Source organism: Ornithorhynchus anatinus, chromosome 5, assembly GCF_004115215.2.
Source record: "Ornithorhynchus anatinus isolate Pmale09 chromosome 5, mOrnAna1.pri.v4, whole genome shotgun sequence".
NCBI classification, from domain to species: domain Eukaryota; kingdom Metazoa; phylum Chordata; class Mammalia; order Monotremata; family Ornithorhynchidae; genus Ornithorhynchus; species Ornithorhynchus anatinus.
The window spans coordinates 46,139,534-46,161,738 of record NC_041732.1 but is presented as its reverse complement, the minus strand read 5'-3'; the positions used below and the strand labels follow the sequence as shown (position 1 = coordinate 46,161,738).

General features: G+C 46.1%; 1 protein-coding gene across 1 annotated transcript in view; it reads right to left on the bottom strand.

Annotated features, from left to right (window-relative positions):
* HCN4 (hyperpolarization activated cyclic nucleotide gated potassium channel 4) overlaps positions 1–22,205 on the bottom strand; it is a 129,215-nt gene that overhangs the window by 70,311 nt on the left and 36,699 nt on the right. The window contains exon 2 of the mRNA XM_029065935.2: positions 6,662–7,085. Within this exon, the coding sequence (XP_028921768.1) occupies positions 6,662–7,085 (424 nt within the window). The remainder of the gene's footprint in view (positions 1–6,661; positions 7,086–22,205) is intronic.

Below are 22,205 nucleotides of genomic sequence, written 5' to 3'. Positions count from 1 at the left end.
TCAGCTGTGACTGTGGGCAAGTCACTTAACTTCTCTGTGCCTCAGTTACCTCATCTGTAAAATGGGGATTAACTGTGAACCTAACGTGGGACAACCTGATTACCCTGTATCTACCCCAGCGCTTAGAACAGTGCTCTGCACATAGTAAGCGCTTAACAAATCCCAATATTATTACCTCAAGCTATCTATTGCCTTTCTAGCCCAAGGATCCAATGAGACTTTGAAAGTTTATGGGGGAAAAAGTTGATTTAGTCACCCAGCTGACCAGATTAGTTAATCAAAGATATCACGTGCTTATTCTGTGCAGAGCGCTGTACTAAGAGCTTGGGAGAGTATAATGAAGTTGGCAGACATGATCCTTGTCCTCTAGAACTTACAATAATAATAACTGTGATATTTGTTAAGTGCTTACTATATGGCAGGCACTGTACTAAGCACTGGGGTGGATGCAAGCAAATTTGGTTGGACACAGTCCCTGTCCCACATGGGGCTCACAGTCTTAATGCTCATTTTACAGATGAGGGAACTGAGGCACAGAAAAGTGAAGTGACTTTTCCAGTGTCACACAGACAAGTGGCAGAGCCGGGATTAGAACCCACATCCTTCTGACTCCAGGCCCGTGTTCTATCCACTAGGCCATGCTGCTTCTGGTTGATTGTGTTTAGATTAGGGATGGAGAACAACCTGGACTCTTTTTTTTTCCTTTAGTGTCAGACACACCAATGCCAAAGTAAGCTTTGGGTGGGGCCAGGGGTATGAGAGGCTGAAACCATCAAAACAATATCCAGTTGTGAGGTTGTGGCTTCATTTGTGTTCCATTGTCTGACAGCCAGTTTTGGGGGGTGTCGGGGGGACCAGATCTTGGGTAGGGTCTCCCTCACTTTTCCTGGGCCTGTCCAGTTTCTTCTGCCCTTCATCCTCCCCATCTCTCCGGCTGGTGGTTTAGTGAGTACAGATTACTGCCACCCTACACCTAAAAGGGATTCAACATAGGAAAGGTGTCTTGTTGGGCATCATTGGAGGCCACTGGGAGACTGTGCTTCCTGGCATCAGTGTGGTCCGAGTCCCACTAGAAAGGATCATCTAGGGAAATTGGGATTGGCAGAGTGGTAGAAGGACCTGCAGCAGTCACAGCTCACCAGCTGGCAGAGGCTCTCACAGCCTGGCCTTCAAGCTGGAGAGGAAACGAGGCCAGAGGGAGGGTTTCTACTGTCCAGGTCTGATCTCTGAGCCCAAGTTTCCCTCTCCTTCCCCTTACTTCATTCTCAGCAAACTCCTTTTTCTGTTACCTTCTCCCACACGCATTTGCTCCCTCACAGGCTTGAGCAAACCCACACAGACACACACGATCTCATTACCCACCAGCCTACCCTGTCTCTCTCTCTGTGCCCTGCTCACGATTACTTTACTCTCCAGGAACCGCCTGTCGTGGGTGTGCAATTGATTTTAGACAACTGCAACTAGCACTCCCCAACCCTGTCCGTATGGCTCCAGTCAGCTTGTCCTCCCACAGCCTCACAATCCAGCTCATCTCTAAGACCCAGGTGTTTGTATGGACATCTAACTGCCCCCTTCTCCTAATCCCATCTTTATAACCTTCCCCCAACCCTCTCTACTCTTTCTCTGCTCTCCCACTCTCCCACAGTGCTGTAGAGTTGAGCAACCTAGAGAGAAGGGGAGGGAGGAAGGGGGATGGGAGGAGGGGGAGAAGAGATGAAAACAGCAAGAGAGAGGAAAAGTGAGAAACAGAGAGAGAGAGAGAATGAGAGAAACAGGAGGTAAGGAGGAACCAAGGCAAGAAAGAAGCATATACACACACTCTATTCAAAGAGTCCCCAGCGAAGCACCTTAAAGGTGGATTCCTCCAGTTCTTAGGTGGTCATTGTTTACCTGCTTGGATCCCCCCCAGACTGTGAGCCCGCTGTGGGCAGGGATTGTTTCTTTATTGCTGTACTGTATTATCCAAAGCCTTAGTACAGTTCTCTTAACAAAGTATGTGTTCAATAAATACGACTGACTGAATGAATGAATCCCCAAGCAGCGTGAGGCCCAGAGATATCCACATGTCAGGAGGATACAGACAAAGCATTCCCACTGTTGCCGATGTTGAGACGAAGATGTGCACATCAGGGACAGATGCAGCCTGAGTCTCATAGGCTCACCCTCCTCAACCCTTCCCCATGGAAGGGAAGTCCACCTGACTCCAGAGGTGGAGAAAGGCAGGAGAATGACGTGGAGGGAAGCTGGACTTCTCTGGTCTATGACCCCAGTTAGGCAGCCAACTGAGTGGTGGGATGGAGTCTCTGTTGTCCCTTCACTTAGACTGTGAGCCCCATGTAAGACAGGGACTGGATCCAACCCTATTAACTTTTCTCTACCCCAGATCTTAGAACAGTGCTTGACCCATAATAAACACTTAACAAATACAATAACAACAGTAATGATAGTATTAATCAGGAGTCCAAATGGCACCAAGATCAGCATTCCCCTACCCACCCTTGGTCTCTCAGATGCTCTCCTGCATGCCCAGTTAGGGCTAAAGGAAAAAAGCACCGCCTTTTCCCAGTTCCCATAAATGCAAATGCCAATTGCCTGGCTCTGATTGCAGAGTAATTAGTGACTTGGGGACACAGTGTCACACGCTTTCCTGTGCCCATCGCTGAGAGCCTGTTCCAAGCGTCGGGCCCAGCCGTCCATGGACCGCCCGGTAATTATATATTGATTTTGTGGACCAGTCTCCCAGGGAGGATGTTGATGGTCCTGCCTGGGGTGATAGTGATTTCTCCCTGAGCCTTTCCTAGAAAGGGATAGGCTCTCTGGCTCTGCTGCACCACTGCTAAATGAGACCACGGCTCAACTCTGATTGCCCAACCAGAGTCACGGGGGAGACCTCCCTTCTCCCTCCCTCCCTTTCTCCCTCCCTCATCCCAGAAGGGGCCTCCTCAGCCAGAGAAAATGCCTCTGGCCTTTAATTCATGGCAGATACAGGGCCGGGGGGATGGGCCATTTCGTGTAGGTGAGTGGATCTGTGTATGCCCAGGCATGTGTTCACATGGGCATGTGTGTGTTCATGTGCTTCCGTTATATGTGCCTGGATGTGTGTGTGTGCGCGCGCGCATGCGTTTGGCGCAAAGAATGTAAGTTTCCTCTTCTTCCTTGTTCCCCCTGAGGGTCACCGACCTTTAGATCCTGAAGTCCACTTGAGGCCATAGAAATTGATTTCCTTCCCATTGCCAAGGTGCCCCATCGGGGTCAGGGGGCAGCAGCTGGGGCCCTCTCTCTGCCCCTCCCTGCTGGGGAGTCTCAGGAAGAGAAGGATGCAATAGCCATGCAAAGTCACGGGGTTGTTGGGGTATGGGAGAGGGTGGGGAAGAAGAACTAATTCTCCTGGCTGAGTATGGCCAATGTGCTAATAAAAATAATAATAATAATAATTGTGATATTTGTTAAGAGCTAACTATGTGCCAAGCACTGTACTAAGCACTGAAGTAGATACAAGGTAATCGGCTTGGATGACAATCCCTGTCCCACATAGGTCTCACAGTCTTCATCCCCATTTTACAGATGAGGGAACTGAGGCACAGAGAAATGAAGTAACTTGTCCAAAGCCACACAGCAGACAAGTGGAAGAGCAGGAATTAGAACCCAGGTCCTCTTGACTCCCAGGCTACTAGGCTACACACTGGGACTAACCCCCACCTCCCACTCACTGAGGAGGGGTTCCTGGACCTTCAGAAAGTGGAAGACATTTCAGCATTCAGACCAGGCTTTCTATCCTCCTCAAGAAAGCATATCCTCTCTGCCAGAGCTGCCTGGCACCCGCCTCTCCCCTCTACCTTCCCTCATCTCTGTTTCATTGAAGGCAGGCTGGTGGGTCTGAGGGGTGCCAGCACAGGGACTGGCTTGGATGAGGTTAGAGGAAGCTAAAGAGACCCAGTGGTGAGGATCCCTCTCTTCTCCTGCCTGCCAAACCCCATCCTCCCACTTAAACAAAATAAAACAAAACCCAAATACACACAGCTCCTAGCCAACCCCTCTTGGAAGCCTTCCCTGATTTGTGTCATTCATTCTCCAGCCCACTGCATACTCTCTGACTCTCTTTCAGTTCATGCTTGAATTGCTGTCTAGTATGTTTATTTGATTTGTCTCTCCCTTCAGATGGGAAATTCCTTGAGGATGGAGAATGGGCCTATTCTCTAACCTGGTCCCCACAGATCTAGTTTAGTGCAATGACCCCTGGGAACATTCAGTGGCTACTGCACTTGTTTGCCTACTGACGGCTACCATCTCCTGACACCACCGCTGCAAGAGCTGCAGAAAATCTCCTCGGGTAGCCCAGGTGGGCCCACGAAAACTCTTGGAGTCAGAGAAAAGGGTTGTCTGGTTACAGGAAGAGGCTAGCCGAGGTCCCCTTCCCCTCAAGATAGGAGCTGGTCAGGAAGGAATTCACTAAGGAGTTTCCCCTCCTGATATCGATGCCGTGAGAATGGAATAGGAAATCAGGTGAGACTTTATCATGGGTATTATCAAAGATATTTCACTGTCAGGGATATTGGCAGGAAGCTTGTTTCCACAGGAGATAAGACCCAGGAGAACAAGTCATTATTGTCAGGGAAACATGGAGTTCTGCTCAGCTACCCCTTTTTCCATCCCCTCGAGGACCCTGATGGGTGGGCGGGAACCACCTTTGAGCTGAAGTGTTCTTTTCCCCTTTTGGATCACCTTGTTCCTGCACAGGTTTCAGTGGTCCATAGGCCCAGAGCCTGAAAGAAGTTAGGGTGGACTTGAAGGAAATCAGGCACCAGAGCTGATTATATTCAGAAAGAGAGCCTGCAAAGAATGAGAAGCACAACCTCAGCCTCAGCCTCTTCTTCTCAGCCCTGTTTTTTGGTTTTCCTGGGAGCTTTGTGGCCAGCAGAGATCTCTGGGTGAGCCAACTGCGAGTCAGAGTTTGCGTTCCCCGAGTCTGGGAGGTGGGAGTTGGGGAGAGGGGATGGCAGTGGCCGGGGGAACCAGGGAGTGACCTGTGGGTGGGGGCCATTGTGCACTTTGCAACTAAAAGAATTTTTCCAGTTGAATGGTACTTGAAGTCCATCCAGAGCTGGGCTAGAGGAATCCATGCAGTGGGGGCGGCTGAGGCCACTCCGTGGGCTAGGCCGGTATGTCATGGAGAGAGGACCGGCTGCTGGTGTCTGCCTGCTTGGGGCTCTGGCTGGGCTGTCCTTCTGGGGTGGCCAATCGGACAGCAGTCCTCTTTGAGTTGAATTTGCTCTTGGAACCTCTGGGGCCTTCCGTCCTCTACCCCATCTCCCCCTTGCCATGCCCCACCCAATGTCTGCCTTTACCCCCCATGTATCTGTCGTTTGGAACAACACCTTCTTGGGGCTAGGGAGGTGGGCGGCCTCTTTCTGTTTAGGCAGTTAGTGTTCAGAGGGTTTGGCGGCATGATCTAGTGCAGCGGGATGAGCTTGGGCCTTGGGGTCAGGTGGGGGGTTCTAATCTCTGCTCACTCCCTCAGCTCCAGGCTCCCTCCGATAGTAGAGAAGTAGCATGGCCTAGTAGGAAGAGCCTGGGCCTGGGGGCCAGAGAAAGCCCTCCTTTCCTCTTCTCCCACTCCTTTCTGTGTCACCCTGATTTGCTCCCTTTATCCCCCATTCTAGCCCCACAGCACTCATGTACATAACTTTAATTTATGTATTTATATTAATGTCTGTCTCCCCCTCTAGACTGTAAGCTCACTGTGAGCAGGGAATGTGCCTTTTTATTATTATATTGTATGCTCCCAAGAGCTTAGTACAGTGCTCTGCATACAGTAAGTGCTCAATAAATATGATTGAATGAATTAACCTGGGTTCTAATCTTGGCTATTCCACTTCTCTGCTGTGTGACCTTGGTCAAGTAACTTTACTTCTCTAGGCCTCAGTTTCCTCATCTGTAAAATGGGATTTCAATACCTGTCCTCCCTCCTACTGAGACTGTGAGCCCCATTTTTTTAATGGTATTTGTTAAGTGCTTACTATGTTACAGGCACTGTTCTAAGCTCTGGACTAAGTAAAAAATAAAATAAATAAATAATGGCATTTGTTAAGTGCTTACTACGTGCCAAGCACTGTTCTAAGCCCTGGGATAGATGCAAAGTAATCAGGTTGTCCCACATGGGGCTCACAGTCTTAATCCCTATTTTACAGATGAGGTTACTGAGACACAGAGAAGTTAAGTGACTTGCCCAAAGTCACACAGCTGATAAGTGGTGGAACCGGATTAGAACCCACGACCTCTGACTCCCAAGCCCGGGGTCTTTCCACTAAGCCACCCTGCTTCCCTCGAAGTAGAAGGTAATCAGGTTGGACACAGTCCATGTCCCACATGGGGCCCACTGTCTTCATCCCCATACATGAGGTAACAGTGGCACAGAGCAGTGAAGTGACTTGGCCAGGGTCACACAGAAGGCAAGTGGCAGAGCTGGGATGAGAATCCAGGTCCTTCTAACTCCCAGGTGCATGCCCTATCCATTAGGCCATGCTGCTTCTCACAACATGGGATGGGGACTCAGACCAACGTGATTTACTTGCTTCTACCCCAGCACTTAGAACAGTGCTTGACACACACTAAGTGCTGTCTCAATCAGCCACCCCATAAGCGGCCCTGCCGCCCCACTTACCTCCTCCCACTGGTGGATGTAGCGGATGAGGCGGGAGAGGCGGAGGAGACGCAGGAGGCTCAGGATCTTGGTGAAGCGGACGATGCGCAGAGCCCGGGCCGTCTTGTACACCTCCGAGTCAATGCGGGTCTCCACGATGAGGAAGATGTAGTCCACGGGGATGGAGGAGATAAAATCCACCACGAACCAGCTCTTCAGGTATTTCATTTTGATCCTCTGGGGGTCCAGGATGATCTCCGTGTTGTCCTCCACCACAATCCCCGTCCGGAAGTTGAGGACTAAGTCGATGAGGAAGAAGGTGTCCGAGACCACGTTGAAGACGATCCAGGGTGTGGTGTTCTCATCCTTGAAAAAGGTGATGCCCACGGGGATGATGATCAGGTTCCCCACCATCAGCAGCAGCATCGTCAGGTCCCAGTAAAACCTGTCCAGGGAGAAACAGAGGCTCAGTCCCTAACAGGGAGACGGAGGGAAGGGCAGAAGGGCCGAGGTAGACACAGGGACACAGATGAGAAAGACTCCTAAGCCCTCTCCTAATTTCAGACGCTTTCTTAGATCCATGAATCTGAAGTATTTATTGAGGGCTTATTCTGTGAAGAGCAATTTACTCTGAGCAGAGCTTGGGAAAACACAGTAAGTTCCATCTCCTCCAGGAGGACTTTTTTATGGTATTTGTTAAGCGCTTATTATGTGTCAAACACTCTTCTAAGCAATGGAGTAGATGCAAGTTAATTGGGTTGGATGCAGTCCCTGTTCAATATGGGGCTCCAAGTTTAAGTAGGAAGGACTGCCCTGATTAATGAAAAGGAGGTTGCTGGCAATGCCCCTCCCACCCTCCACTGCACAGGATGTAAGGGCAACGAGTAAGCAAAGCAAAAAATAGTGTTGCATGACACCTCACCCTGAGCCTGAGCCTGCAAGGGGCAACCTTCACAGTAGGTGGAAGAAAAATATCATCGAATCTTCATATGCCATCACTCTGCCAAGGGGATCTGAGCTTGATATTGTGCTTTTCACTGCAATCTAACACAGCAGGCCTGAAACTCAAGTGGCTGAGGGGAGGGAAGAAAATACTTTTTCCAATGGACAACTGCCCTTGCCCTCTTCCTCCTCAGCCTGGGAGTTCCTGCAGAGTTGGCTGATGTTACCCCTAGGTCTGGGTGGCTCCAGACACACTCTCTCTCCACCTCCTTTCCTTCCCAGCCTGCCTGGGTTGAGGGCACTGCCTGGAGGTAACCCAGCTGAATTGTGGGGCAGGGCAGAAGGAGTGTACTGTTAACAAGCAAGTAAACTGGCAGCAAGGCTGCTGGGACATGCTTATGGGTGGTAGAGGAAGACTTCGCCAAAGTAAGTATGATCACGTTGGCATTCAGTGTGCTCTGGCAGATTTGGGCTCAAAGCAAAGTTTCCACCGGCAAAATTATCTTCCTAAAATATGCCTTAGCCTGGTAGCTCCCACTTGGGAGTCTGCATCTATCTTAACATTTCAAAATAAAAATTCCCAGGAGTCTGGGCCCAGGTCTTTTGGGAGGACACTGCAGAACATTCACTCACATGTTTCATAAATTGGACTCGGAGAGGGGGCAGGGGAGGAGTGAAGAGAATGATAAAGAGAAGGAGGAGGGAAAGAAGGAAGGAAAGGTTGATGCATCTTCTCCCCATCTCCTGTATGGTACTCTCCCGATCGCTTAGTACTGCACTCTGCACACAATGAGCACTCAATAAATACCACTGATTGATTGATTTTCTTTAAGATTTGAGTAATCTTTAGCTAAGTCAGTTGGTGGCTACTCAGGTGAGCAAGCAGGAGGGGAGATGGGTCAGATGAGTGATTCTACACCTACCCAAATTTGCAAAAGGGCCCAGTATTAAGATCTGCAACTATGTGGGAATAGAAGTGAGTTTGGCTATACAGTTAGCAAGAAGAATGCCCAAAGATGTTCTGACCTAGCTTAAGTAATTCTTCCATCCTTAAAGAGGACAAAGAGAGCTTAACTACACATGCTTATCTCGGGATGCTCAAAGGATATTTATTAGCTAAACTGATCATACTCTGAATAGTGTTGGCCTCAGTATTCCCTCAAAGATTTAATTTGTTGCACTTGGTCTCTGTATCTTTGAAAAAAATGTCATTGCTTATTTGGGTAATGTGAAGCAAGCAGCTGAACTGAGTGTGCTCTCAGTTTTCCTGTTTATAGCTAAAAGATCATGACAATACTGGGGGATGTTCCAGGAATGAACACATACAAAAGAATTCATTGCAGACAGAACAGGATAAAAAAGGACTAAGGACCACTACCACTAACTACCACCACTGCTAAGTGGTAATAGTAGCATTTATTGAGTTCTCACTTGGTGCAGTACACTGTACTAGGCTTTTGGGAAGTACAGAAAAAAGAAGTGCCATGTTCTCTGCCCACAAAGAGCTTACAGTTTAACAGGAGAGATAAATATAAAAATACAACCAGAATTGGATTTTTTATGGTATTTCATTCATTCAATCAATCATATTTATTGAGTGCTTATTGTGTGCAAAGCACTGTACTAAGCGATTGGAGAGTACAACAACAAGCAGACGTATTCTCCGCCCACAACAAGCTCACAGTCTAGAAGGGGAGACAGACATTCATATAAATAGATAAATTACCGATATGTACATATGTGTTGTGGGAAGGGGAGGAAGGATTAAAGGAGCAAGTTAGCGCAATGCACAAGGGAGTGGGAGAAGAGAGTGTAGTCAGGGATGGCTTCTTACAGGAGATGTGCCTGCTATAAGGCTTCGAAGTAGTGGGGAGTAATTATCTGTCTATTTTTATTATTCGTATTTGTTAAACATTTACTGTGTGCCAGACAGTGTTCTTAGTGTTGGGGTAGATACAAGGTAATCAGGTTGGACACAGTCCATATCCCATATGGGACTCAGAGTCTTAATTCCCATTTTACAGGTGAGGTAAATGAGGCACAGAGAAGTTAAGTGACTTGCCCATCATCACCCTCCAGGCAAGTGTTGGAGCTGAGATTAGAACCTAGATTCTTCTGACTTCCAGGCCCGTGCTCCTCTATTAGTGACCCCACTTTTCTCTGGACCTAAAGTTACCCTCTGGTAGTAAGTTAGACATTTTAGAGGAAGCACATCTTTCAAATGAAGTAGGGACCTTTGGTGAAATACTGCAGGACATTATGGATCCTCTGCAGGGTTGCACTTAACATTTCCGCTTGGTCTGAAAGTATTCATGCTCCTCCCAAAATGTCTGATTTAATGCCAGAGGGAATCTGAGGCCCTAAGAGAATTGGATTCACTGGGATTACTATTTTCCTCTCACCAACTAGGGAAATTGTGTCTTCTCCAGTTAAACATTTTAAGTACCTGGTAATTTATCACATACCAGCTTCAATTCAGATGGATGGACTTTGGCATATCCGTCACCAACCTAGGAGATTTTTATTTTCACAATAGATATTTACAGTGTGCTTAGTTAATATTTGTGCCTATATTACAAGGCTAGACTGTATAAAGGCAGTGAGAAGCAAAAATTATCAATAACAATAAAGATTTATAATGTGCTTAGCTAATTTCTATGACTAAGTTATAATTTCTGTGACTAAGTTACATGGTTAGAATGTATACATGTGATATATGAGAAACAAAAATGATCAAGAATAATAAAGATTTCAAATGAGAGGCAATTTCCCAACGCTACATATTGGATCTACTAAACCCACCAAAAAAAAAAAAAGGAAACATGAAGACAAACCAAATATGTTTGCAGATTGTCTGCCTATGTAGGGTTTGAAGAGTGTGTTAAGAATCCAAGTGTCATTCCACCTTAGACTGGCAGCTCCCAGAGGGCAAGCATGGGTGTCATAGATGGGTCAGTAAAGCTCCTTATCCAGGGTGGAGGCTCAGCAGGCACTGAGACACAAATCAGGGACATACACAGGGCAGAGTGAACTATGAGCTCCTACTCAGACTGTAAGCCCCATATTCATTCATTTATTCAGTCGTATTTATTGAGCTTACTGGGTGCAGAGCACTGTACTAGGCACTTGGAAACTAAAATTCAGCAACAAATAGAAACAATCCCTGACCAGAAGGGGCTCAAGTCTAGAAGGGGAGAGACAGGAATCAAAACAAGCAAACAGGCATCAGTAGCATCAATATAAATAAACAGAATTATAGATCTATAAATAAATCATTGGTATAAATAAATAGAATTGTAAATATGTGCTGTTGTGGGGGTAGAGCAAAGGCAGCGAGTTGGGGTGATGGGGAAGGGAAGGGGAGCAGAGGAAAGGGGGGGGCTTAGTCTGGGAAGGCCTCCTGGAGGAGGTGAGCCTTCAGTAGGCCTTTGAAGGGGGGAAGTTTGATTGTTCAGCCTGATTAGCTTGAATCTACCCCAGTGCTTAGTACAGTACTTGTACAGTCAGTCATGCTGAGTGTTTTAATGAACATGAAAGAAAATTCTCCTCTATTGGTGACTATTCCCTGACCTTCTCAGCTATTAGTCCTTTTTGATCATTCTTAGTGACAAGAGAATGAGCAGATTTTGGAAAAGGAAGTCTCTCACTGGAGCACATGAAATAATGGTGATAATAATAATGGTATTTATTATTATTATTTACTATTATTCCAAGGTGGAATGAAACAGAGATCCTTAATACACTCCTCACACCCTACACAGGCAATACTCTGCAAATATATTGTAATCACTTGCCTTGGATTTCTTCATTGTTTCCATTTTTTTTGGTAGCAGTGGTAGATTCAATATGTAGTGTTGGGAAATTGCCTCTATTCTGAAATCATTATCATTATAGATCATTTTTGTTTCTCAGATATCACATTTATACATTCTATCCATGTAACATAGTAAGCATTTAACAAACACCATAATTATGAAAGCAGAGTGGCCTCCTCTCTGTGGATTTGATGACTCGGGACATAGCAATTTTTGGCTTATTTGAAATCTGCTCTGGGGGTTGGTTATCGCAAAATCTCCTGAGCTGGCATCCAGATGCCCAACACAATTTGGAGACTCTGGTTTATGATGATAAGGAAGGACACAGAAACAGCTCGGCTCAGGTAGCCGTGACTGTGGCGTTTTGACAGCTTTTCATATTTAGACTCACTTCCAGCCATGAAGATGACAGTAGTATTTTAATATCACATTTATCCTTCCAATGTCTTGATGAGGTTGGTGGAGGAAGGTAGTTTAGTCTGTGGATGGTGGGTGGATAATCTAGGGCCCAGAGAGGTTGACTTGCTCAAGGTCACACAGTAAGTCAGTGGAAGGTTAGAATCCATATCTGCTGATGCCCAGGTGAGAACTCGTGCATGCTGTCTGCATGGGCAGGGGTGTGTTCCATCATGTTGGGTCCTGTGAAGGAGCAAGGAGCCCCCTCTAGGACAGGGCCTCAAGTGGGAGATGGATGCAGCAGGTACTGAAATCCTTGCCTGTGACCTTGCCCAGAGAAGCTAACCAAAGCAGTACAGTTCCAAGTTTTGGGCCAGTGTATTAAGGACATGAGATGACAGTGCAACTTTTCTATGCTATTAATTTAGAAGGTTACACAATAGCATATAAAGGTATTAAGTCTGGAAGAAATTAGCATGTCTTTGCCCAGGAGAAATAACCTTTCCACCATGTTTAATCTCACTGTTGCGGGGGAGGAAGAGAGGGGAAGAAGGAGTCAGAGAGAGAGTCAGTGCGAGCTTGTCCTTTCTGCCTCTTAAAGGGACCAAACACCAACTCTAAATGAAGCTGCCCAGCAGAAAGACTCAAAGCCCTTCAGAGTTGGAGGAGGCTTCAAACTATTTCCTTAGTTTATTAGGAGCTATTTTCCTTAGTTTATTGAAAGGGGAAACTGAGGAATAGAGAAGGTGAGTGACATGCCCATGATGAAATGGCTAGTTAGGCTGTAGAGTCAGGGCTACAATAATAATAATAATAATAATAATAATGATAGTAATAGCAGTATCTGTTGAATGCTAATTGCATGTCAAGAACTGAACTAAGTGCTGGAGTAGATATTAAATAAGTCCCACATGGAACTCACAGTCTAAGTAGGAGGGAGTTCCACTTTTTAGATGAGGGAACTGAAGCACAGAGAAGTAAAGTGACTTCCCCAAGGTCATACAGCAGGTACATGGCAGAGCTGGGATTAGAACCCAGTCCTCCAACTCCCAAATCCTTGAATGCCCAGGCCATGCTCTTTCCATTAGGCCACACTTAGTAGGTCTTTTCACTGGACTGTACAGTTTCCTTTGACAACTTGAGCAACTCATTCCTGTCAGTGTGGGGGAACCAGATGTTTGGCACGCTTGGGAATTTCAGACATATGTCATGAGATCAATCAATCATATTCATTGAGCACTTGCTGTGTACAGAGCTCTTACTAAGTGCTTATTGAGCACTTATTGTGTGCAAAGCTCCATACTAAGTGCTTCAGAGAGTACAACATTAGAGTTGGTGGGCACCTTCCCTGCCCACAGTGAGTTTACAGTCTATGGTCTTTTCTTTTGAGTTCCTCTTCCCTCATGAAGGGTAGGCAGGGCCTTGCAGGAGTGGCCTTCTCTAGATATATTCACCATCCTGAATATATCTCCCTTGGAAAATAGTTTTGACAATCTCCTCCCCACCCCCAACAACTGGGATCCAGTTTCAGGGAGTGTCAGTATTCTGAGTCATCAACTCCCAGTTCTCCAAAATGCAGCTTTCTTGGAATTTCTCCTTAGGAAAGCTGTCCATCCTGCTCAGAGCAGTGGTTACTTTCTCCAGGAGAAAGAGGCTGCTGCCGATTTATGTGCTTTGTGCAAGATTGGAGAAAGAGATCTCTCATTTTTTAAATGTTCATTGTCTACTCCAGGAAGATTGAAGATCTGGTAGGGGGTGTGTGTGTGTGTGTGTGTGTGTGTGTGTGTGTGTGTGTGTGTGTGTGTGTGTGTGTGCTTGCGTGCGTATGTGTGTGTTCACGTGTGTGTGTACCTCTCTTCCAAGCGCTTAGTACAGTGCTCTGCACACAGTATGTGCTCAATAAATACGATTGAATGAATGGATAAGCAGTCCTGCTTTTGGTACAGGAGAAAGAACACAGCTCTGGGAATCAGGGGGCCTGGGTTCTAGTCCCAGCTCTGCAAATAGAAGCATGCAGGTTGGGGCTATGTCACCCACAGTGAAGTTATCTAGAGTATTTCTCTGCTAGAATCCTGAACATATCTGGCTGATGTGGGCAGTGAAGACCATACAGGCTTTCAAGCAACTTCTTGCTGGCTTACAATGTTGTGGCACAATAATGACCCTGTGCTGTGGGTCCACTGGGTGTAAATGATTTTTCTGCATATCCAAAACCTTTGTATGAACTTTGCAATGTGCTGTATCCCTGCTTGTCTACTCATTCACTGCATCCACTGATGCAGTAGGAATATGACTGACAGGGATGAACGTCTACCACTATAATCAATTCCTCCTTGCAGGTTCCTGGGCCTTGAACTCTCAAGACCAAGAATTGTCTGCCACTCTCAGTGGGGGACTCCATGCTTATCACGTTTGTAGGTGACAGAGTTTATACTGACAGTTCTACAAGTGAACACCTTTTTCTGGTATTTGTTAAGCCATTACTGTGTGCTAGGAACAGTCCCTATCCCACAGAGGGCTTAGTCTTAATTCCCATTTTACAGATGAGGTAACTGAGATACAGATAAGTTAAGTAACTTGCTCACAGCAGACATGTGGTGGAGCTAGAACCCAGGTCCTCAGACTCCCAGGTCTGTGGTCTTTCCACTAGGTAACATTGCTTTAGCAGCAATAACAATAATCATTATTATTATGGCACCTGTTAAACACTTACTATGTGCCAAGACCTGTTTAAAGCACTGAGGTAGATACAAGTTAATCAGGTGGGAGACAGTCCCTGCTCCACCTGGGGTTCACAGTCTAAGTAGGAGGGAGTAGTGTCTAATTCCCATTTTACCGACGGGGTAACTGATGCACAGAGAAGTTCAGTGACTTGCTCACAGTCACACAGTAGAAACGTGGCAGGGCTGGTATTAGAACTCAGGTCCTCTGACTCCCAGGCCTGTGCTCTTTCCACTAGGCCATCCTGCTCCTCTAAGCACTAAATGCTGAAGTTGTTAGAGAGATTATCCAAACTCTGCTCTTAAGGAGTTTGCAATCCAGTGGGAAGCAAGAAAATGTGTGTGTGTGTGTGTTTGTATGTGAATGTGTGTCTGTGTGTGGGCAGATTAGTTGTGGAAAAGCAGGTAATCATTTGGGAGATTAGGAGCAGATACCAGGAACAAAATAGACAAAATCAGTTTGGTCTATTTGTGACAGGCCTCATTTTTCCCTCTCTCTCTGTGCATTATTCATAAGAGGTAACAGGAGAGTTGCTGTGATTCGCTTCCTCTAATACACTCAAGCCCACTTAACCAGTGCCCAATACAGGAATCCACCCATTAAAGGAACTCACTTACACACAATGATCTACTCAGACATTCTGGGGAAGCTAAAATACCCTGTCAAATGAGCCCCTGGAAAAGAGAATTTGAGTGTGAGAGACTCAGAAAGCCTGCACACTGAATAATGACGAACGGGACTGGGACCCGTTAAGAGAATAAGTGAGATTGCTTTAATTCACATTCCGCTAATCTATGCAAAAGATGTGTACCCAGACATCCGGGAAAATGAACATCTGAAGGAGGAAATAGAGCTGAGAAGAGGCTGTCTCTCAAAATGCCTCTTAGAGAAAAGGACACTTTCACTGCATTAGAAAAGATCAGGCTTTGTACTGGGGAGTGGGTGTCTAGTGATTAGGCCAGGGAACTGGAATCCCAGGAACTGTTCCTGGATTTTATTTATGGGAGGCCAGGGAACAACCTCTCCACTGTCTCTCCCAAGTGCCTAGCATAGTCCTAGACTCACAGTAAGTGCTCAATAAATAGCTTTGATTGATCTGGGGCCTCAGTATGCCCATCTGTAAAATGAATCAAAATCCACTGACTTCACTGAGAGATGAAGCTTTAATTCTTGAATGTTTGAGCTTTAATGTTCCCATGTGAAAAATAATCAAATAATTAACAAATGCATTTACTGAGCACTTATTCTGTGTCCAGCACTGTACTGAGCACGTAGGAGAGTAAATACGATGGAACTGGTAGACATGTTTGCTGCCCACAACGAGCTTATAGTCCAATAAGTTCAGGATACATGGAAGAGTGCTTTGTGCCCATAATGAGGAACAATGTGATTCCTTCCCCAGGCCCCTCTCTCAACTCTAAGGTACAGGTGCCTGTCAATACAACCCCTGGGTTGGCTCTGGAACTGAATAGGTGTCCTGCAATTAGCTGGATGTATACCAGCCACTGGAGGGTGTCCCCGCTCAACATGGCCTAGTGGATAAGGCATGGGCCTGGGAGTCAGAAGGACCTGGGTTTGAATTCCTGCTCCACCACTTGTCTGCTGTGTGACCTTGGGCAAATCTCTTAACTTCTCTATGCCTCAGTTAGTTCATCTGTAAAATGGGGATTAAGACTATGAGCCTCATGTGGGACAGGGACTGTGTCCATCCTAATTAGCTTGTATCTACCCCAGTGCTTGACACATAGTAAGCACTTATCAAATGCCATCATCATTATTATTATTAGACCACCCCCCAGGGGCTTGCCCAAATCAAAATCAGTTACTGGGTGCATGGGGTTGAGAGCAAAGCACCAATCAGACTGCCATTTGCCTGCCAATATCTGATCCTGTACAGCACTGCTTCCCTCCAGGGTTACTCCACCCACAGCCCGATGAGGCAGGCTGAGGTCTGAGTGGTGTTGGTGAAATCTCCATCCTCGCAGATGTAACAGGCTCCACAAGGCATTTCTGGACACTGGTTAGATGACCAGGATCTAAGTGGCTCTAATAGGCTTTTCCCCAAACTGCACTATTCTTCACCTGCAGCAGAGGGACACTTAGGTAGATGCACAATTCCTCTCCCTACCCTCCTCCCCTTCTACCTCTTCCAGCCAGCTTTGAAAGAATATGAAAAAAAAAATTCCCATCTGATCTTTACAACTGAACACCCGCTTAAAGCCATTATACCACGAAGCAGAGGACTTTGGGGAAGGAAGATTCAAGTCAAATTGGAATGATCTCGGCCTACAGTGAAATCACCAGCCATACATTTCACTTTCCCAATTCTCTCTCTTTCTCTCTCTCCATATGTGTGTGTGTGTGTGTTGTGTGTGTGTGTGTGTACCTGTGTCGATGGATAAATAGAGATGTACCTGTTGATCCTTTCTCTTGAGAACCATTAGTGAGACAGTACAGTTTTCAGGGTAGCTAAAATACATCCAAACACCTGTAATCTATCATCTGTTCATTGCGAGAATGTCATGCAAAGCAAATCAGACAAAGAATGAAGATGGTTTCTAAAATTAAAATGAAAAAACTCCAAAGTTGGAAGTGCCATTGCTTCATCATGTTTTCATTGCTGTGATTTCCCCAGTTTTAAAGCTCTCAATTAGAGGCTAAACTTGATACAGTAATTAACAGGAAAATGTTTACATTTAGTGGTCTTCATAAAACCAAATTATACAATGCGAGCATACCCCTTTTCTAACATTCTAGATAATTTTTTTGGATCGAGTTTGAAAATGCCAGTGGGATTATTTTTAACTCCAGCTGGGAGTCTTTAATGACTTTCCAACAACATGGTTAGCCTGTTGATTTGTTTATGCTCCCAAAGTACAGTACATGAAGATTTACACTTATTCCTTGACTTACTCCTATGAAAAACACTGTGAGCTCACTGGAACACAGTTAAAATTCTGACTAGACTATTTTAACTCTCTTATCATCATCATCGTCATGAGTATTATCGTCAGCAAGTTTTTACTGTGAGCTCACAGGATTCATAGACAGGTACTCCTGATTGGGGCTCATTTTAAAGAATAGCCCACATTCCTTGACCTTGTGAATACAGGGACCCTAGAGGAGAAGACAAGGACTCTGGAGCTTACAGTCCCATATGGGAGACAAGCAGATGCGCATATAATCAAGAAATAAGACCGTATAAATATAACAGCTGTCCCCAGCTGCTAAAAGAGGGGGAAGGACTTGTAGCGCCCAGCTGGAAAGGCGAGTCGATTAGGAAATTTCACAGTTTACCTGGATTTCCAGCTCTGGGGGACTGCAGCTACAACCCCGGCACTAAGAAATCTTAGCTGCCAAGAGATGTACAAGAGCAAACTGTGATGAATAAATCAGGATTTTATTAGTGGTTGGCATCACCTCTGACTTTAAAATGCTCTTCCCCACAGATGGACTGCTCCCTAGATGCTCCGTACGCTTCCTCTTGAAGTCTCCAGTGAGTTATCCATTTCAGCACTTCGGGCAGCTCCTGACAGGGGCGGCTGAGAAGGCCTCTGCAGTGACCATCTGGGAGCACGGGCAGCAAACGAGTCAGGACCTGCGGGACAACAACTCGCCTCTGTCTGGCATTCCAGCTGCACCACATTAGGAATTGGGTGCTCTCCCGGGGACATTATCCAGCGTTGAAAATTCAGAAAACCGGTTTCTGGCAGAATGCGGTAAAAGGTGAGGCTGCGGGCGTGATGGGGAGGAAGGGGCCTATTACACCCGATCCCACCCTTTCCAGAGGAGATACTAGGAACAAGGGTAATAATGTGAGTCCAACTGAAAAGGACCCAGGAAAGTGGGTCAATGCTGGGTCTGCTTCGTAAATGAGACAAACCACATTACACTTAACTTCAGTCGTTCTGTTTTATGCCATGGGTCTCCAAGGTCAGAATGCTTGGAACAGTCATCTTTTCATGAAAGGGAAAACTGAGGCATGGATAAAAGAAGAGGCTTCCTCGGAGTCCGCCCAGAGAAAGCTGAAGGTAGAACCTGGGGCAGAAACCGAGGTGTTTGACCACACTCATTTTCCTCTTCCCCTTGCAGGACAGTAGATCAGTCCATAGTCTATCTTGACTGTCCACTGCATCTAGCATGATATATTGGTCATTGGTGGGAGCTAGACAGGAAGAACAAACTTTTTCCCTGCCCTCCAGCAGCTTCCTCTCTGCCGACAGACAGGCAAGCAGTCGGTCCATAAAATGTTTTTCATGTTTCTTAAATCTCCTTAAGGGGGCTATTAGTTTCTGCAGTAAATGGGGAGTCCTCTTGGGATAGAAAAATGGGCAGCAGTTGAGGCTGGACTTCCAAACAGGCAGGCTGTGGGCTGGAGCAATCCTGCACTGGAGTGATCTGGACAGCTGTGATCTCCCTGATACAGCAATTCTCTTTCTTACATGTGTTCAGATAAGATGTCCTATCTGACTTTATGGCTAGAGAACACCGAGAACTGAAGAGGGATTCATTCATCAACACAACTGGGGAAAAGAAACAACACAGCTTTGGGAATCCAGGGACTACAAGCCAGCTCCAAACCCAGGTCATGGGTCATCTTTCAGGGGAGCACCAAGTCATTTCAGCTGTTGCATAGAGACCAGGAGAGGGACTCTGGCTTTTGCAGGGAAGATCAGCCACCTCTCTCCCACCAGCGACTGATACTGGAGACTGCCCCACGTGCGGGGAGAGGAGAGAGGTTCCTGCCTTCCTACTGGAAGACAAATGACTCAGTTCTGAAGCTCTTACTCCAAAAAGAAGTCTCCCTGGCTCCACAGAAAGCTTGAAAAGATTAGAAATGCAATGAAATGAAGACCTGGGTAGAGAATTCAAACTATCAATTAGTCCCTTTATATGCTTGCAGAAACACATACGCACACACACAATATTCTCACCTCTTGCACCTCACTCCTTCCCAACATCATCACTATCATCATAATTATAGTAGTATGTTATGTGCCAAGCACTGTACTAAGCACTGGGTAGATATAAGATAATCAGGTTGGACAGTTCCTGACCCACATGGAGCTCACGGCCTAAAGAGGAGGGAGAGCAGGTATATAATTCTCATTTTACAGATGAGGAAACTGTGGCACAGAGAAGCTAAATGAGTTGCCCAAGGACACATAGGAGGCAAGTGGCAGAACCAGGATTAGAACCCAGGTCCTTTGGCTCCGAGGCCTGTGCTCTTGCCACGAAACTATAGTATACATACACAAAACTATACTATACACAAACATGCATTGTTATGTGGACAATCAGGTAAGAGGACGATGTACAGTGCTGTCAGAAGGATGGAGGAGAATCTGAGAGCAGGGAAATGATATACTCAGGACTATTTCTGAGATTGAATTCCTTTGTGAAACTTAAAGCTGTGGATGGGGGCTTCCACAGGAGGCTCCTGCTCACAGCGTGGGGAAGAAACTAAGTAACTACTGCTTTCCTCATCCCCAGGCCCATGCTGCTCATGCAGTCAACAAGAAGGGGATCTCTGAGGCGCGGCAGGTCCAGGCAAAAGAGCCATTTGGGAGATGAAACACGTGGGTTTTCATTCTTTCCCTCCCTCAAAGACCCTGGAAGCTTAGGATAAATGCTTTGGACCTGGAGAGAGGCCCCACTATGAAAGAATCTGAGCATACATTGAGAAGGCAGGTACTTTGGGGGCTAATCTTGGCTCTGCAACTGATTCACTGGGAACAAGGACCACCACTCTTTTAGTCACCCTAGGTCTCGGTTTCTCCTTATTTGCAGCAAAGAAAAATGCTAGCTGCCTTTTGTCCCTCCAGTTATTGATGAATTACTAGCAGCACTCTAGATTCCACAATAGGAATGCATAAACCCCAGTAGAAAGTATCATCATGCTCCTGGCCTTGATTATCTCATCAGAAAAACGGGGCTCTCATGTCACTGCTGAGGGATCCATTAGATTGTATGCTTCTCGAGAGCAGGGATTGTTTCCATCAGCTTTATTCTACTCTCTCAAGCGCTTAATACCGTGCTCTGTACACAGTAACTGCTCAACTGATTGATTGAATTCCTTCAATAGTATTTATTGAGCACTTACTATTTGCAGAGCACTGTACTAAGTGCTTGGAATGTACAAATCGGTAACAGATAGAGACAGTCCCTGCCCTTTGACGGGCTTACAGTCTAATCATAATGCTGCTATTTGTTAAGCGTTTACTATGTGCAGAGCACTGTTCTAAGCACTAGGGTAGATACAGGGTAATCAAGTTGTCCCACATGAGGCTCACAGTTAATCCCCATTTTACAGATGAGGGAACCTAGACCCAGAGAAGTTAAGTGACTTGCCCACAGTCACACACCTGACAAGTGGCGGAGCTGGGATTCGAACCCATGACCTCTGACTCCCAAGCTCGGGCTCTTTCCACTGAGCCATGCTGCTTCCATTCATCTATAACCACTTAGAGGCACTTTCCTCCACTTTCATCATCATCATTATTATTATTATTACGATCATCTATCTCTGCTTGTAAAGGTCTTTGAAAACTTGCTGGCCCAATCCATAGATGATTGTTCTTTCAGCTTGCTCTTAGTATAGAGGGCCAGTAGGGTTTGGCTACTCTTACTGAGAGTAGGCTGACTCCTAAGGAAGATCCATTCTGCCTTGTATCTGCCACTTCAGAGTTCACTGCTGCCTAAGGGAGAGACGCAAGGAGAGCAGAAACCCAACAACAATCAGCAAACACATATCACACCCAACAGAAGATACGTTTTGGTGGTAGGGAATAATAATTATGATAATAATTATGGAATTTAAGTACTTACTATATGTCAAGCATTGTACTAAGCATTGAGGTAGATACAGGATAATCAGGTACCTCATGGGACTCACAGTCTAAGTAGGAGGGAGAACAGGTAGTGAATCCCCATTCTGCAGATGAGGAAACAGAGGCATAGAGATGTGAAATGACTTGCTTTAGGTCATACAGCACACCAGTGGCAAAGCCGGGATTAAAACCCAGGTCCTCCAACTCTCAGGCTCAGGTTCTTTTACTTAGGCCACACCGCTTCCAATAAAGCATCATGACCTAATGGAACAAAAGAAGGAAAGATCAAGGCCAATCCTTCTCACAGAATCAGTTCATTAAAAGGGAACTCGGCATATCATTCAGCCAAGCCCCTCGGCAGGCCTGAACTGAAATCATCCCCAGTGGAAGAGTCTTTTGGACAGGCTCCTTATGTTGCTCACTGAAAGAACACCAAAGCTTTTGCCTTTAGCTAATAAACTCACACTTTCCTGCCAACACAAAGCCCAACACAGAGATGCCCAACACAGAAATGATAGAAGGCAGGAGCTTACCTTACTCCATTTAGCCTCCCTATCCAAGTTTCTCTTCATGAGGTCTGATTTCTCATAAACCCTGGTCATGTACCTGGCAGGTCTAGTATTCCAGGCTTTGAGGGAGGAGTTCTGTATTGTACCCTCCCTAACTCTCAGTACACTGTTCTGTACACAGTAAGCACTCAATAAATACAATTGACTGACTGATGGACTGACTTCCCTGGCCCATTGAGAGTCAGACAAGTCTGTTGGGCTGAAAGCTCTCTATTAGGTCTTTCAGCTTTTGACCAGTTCCTTTTGGTCTCTTTACATGTAAGATAGAAAGCAATCGATCCTCACCCCTCTG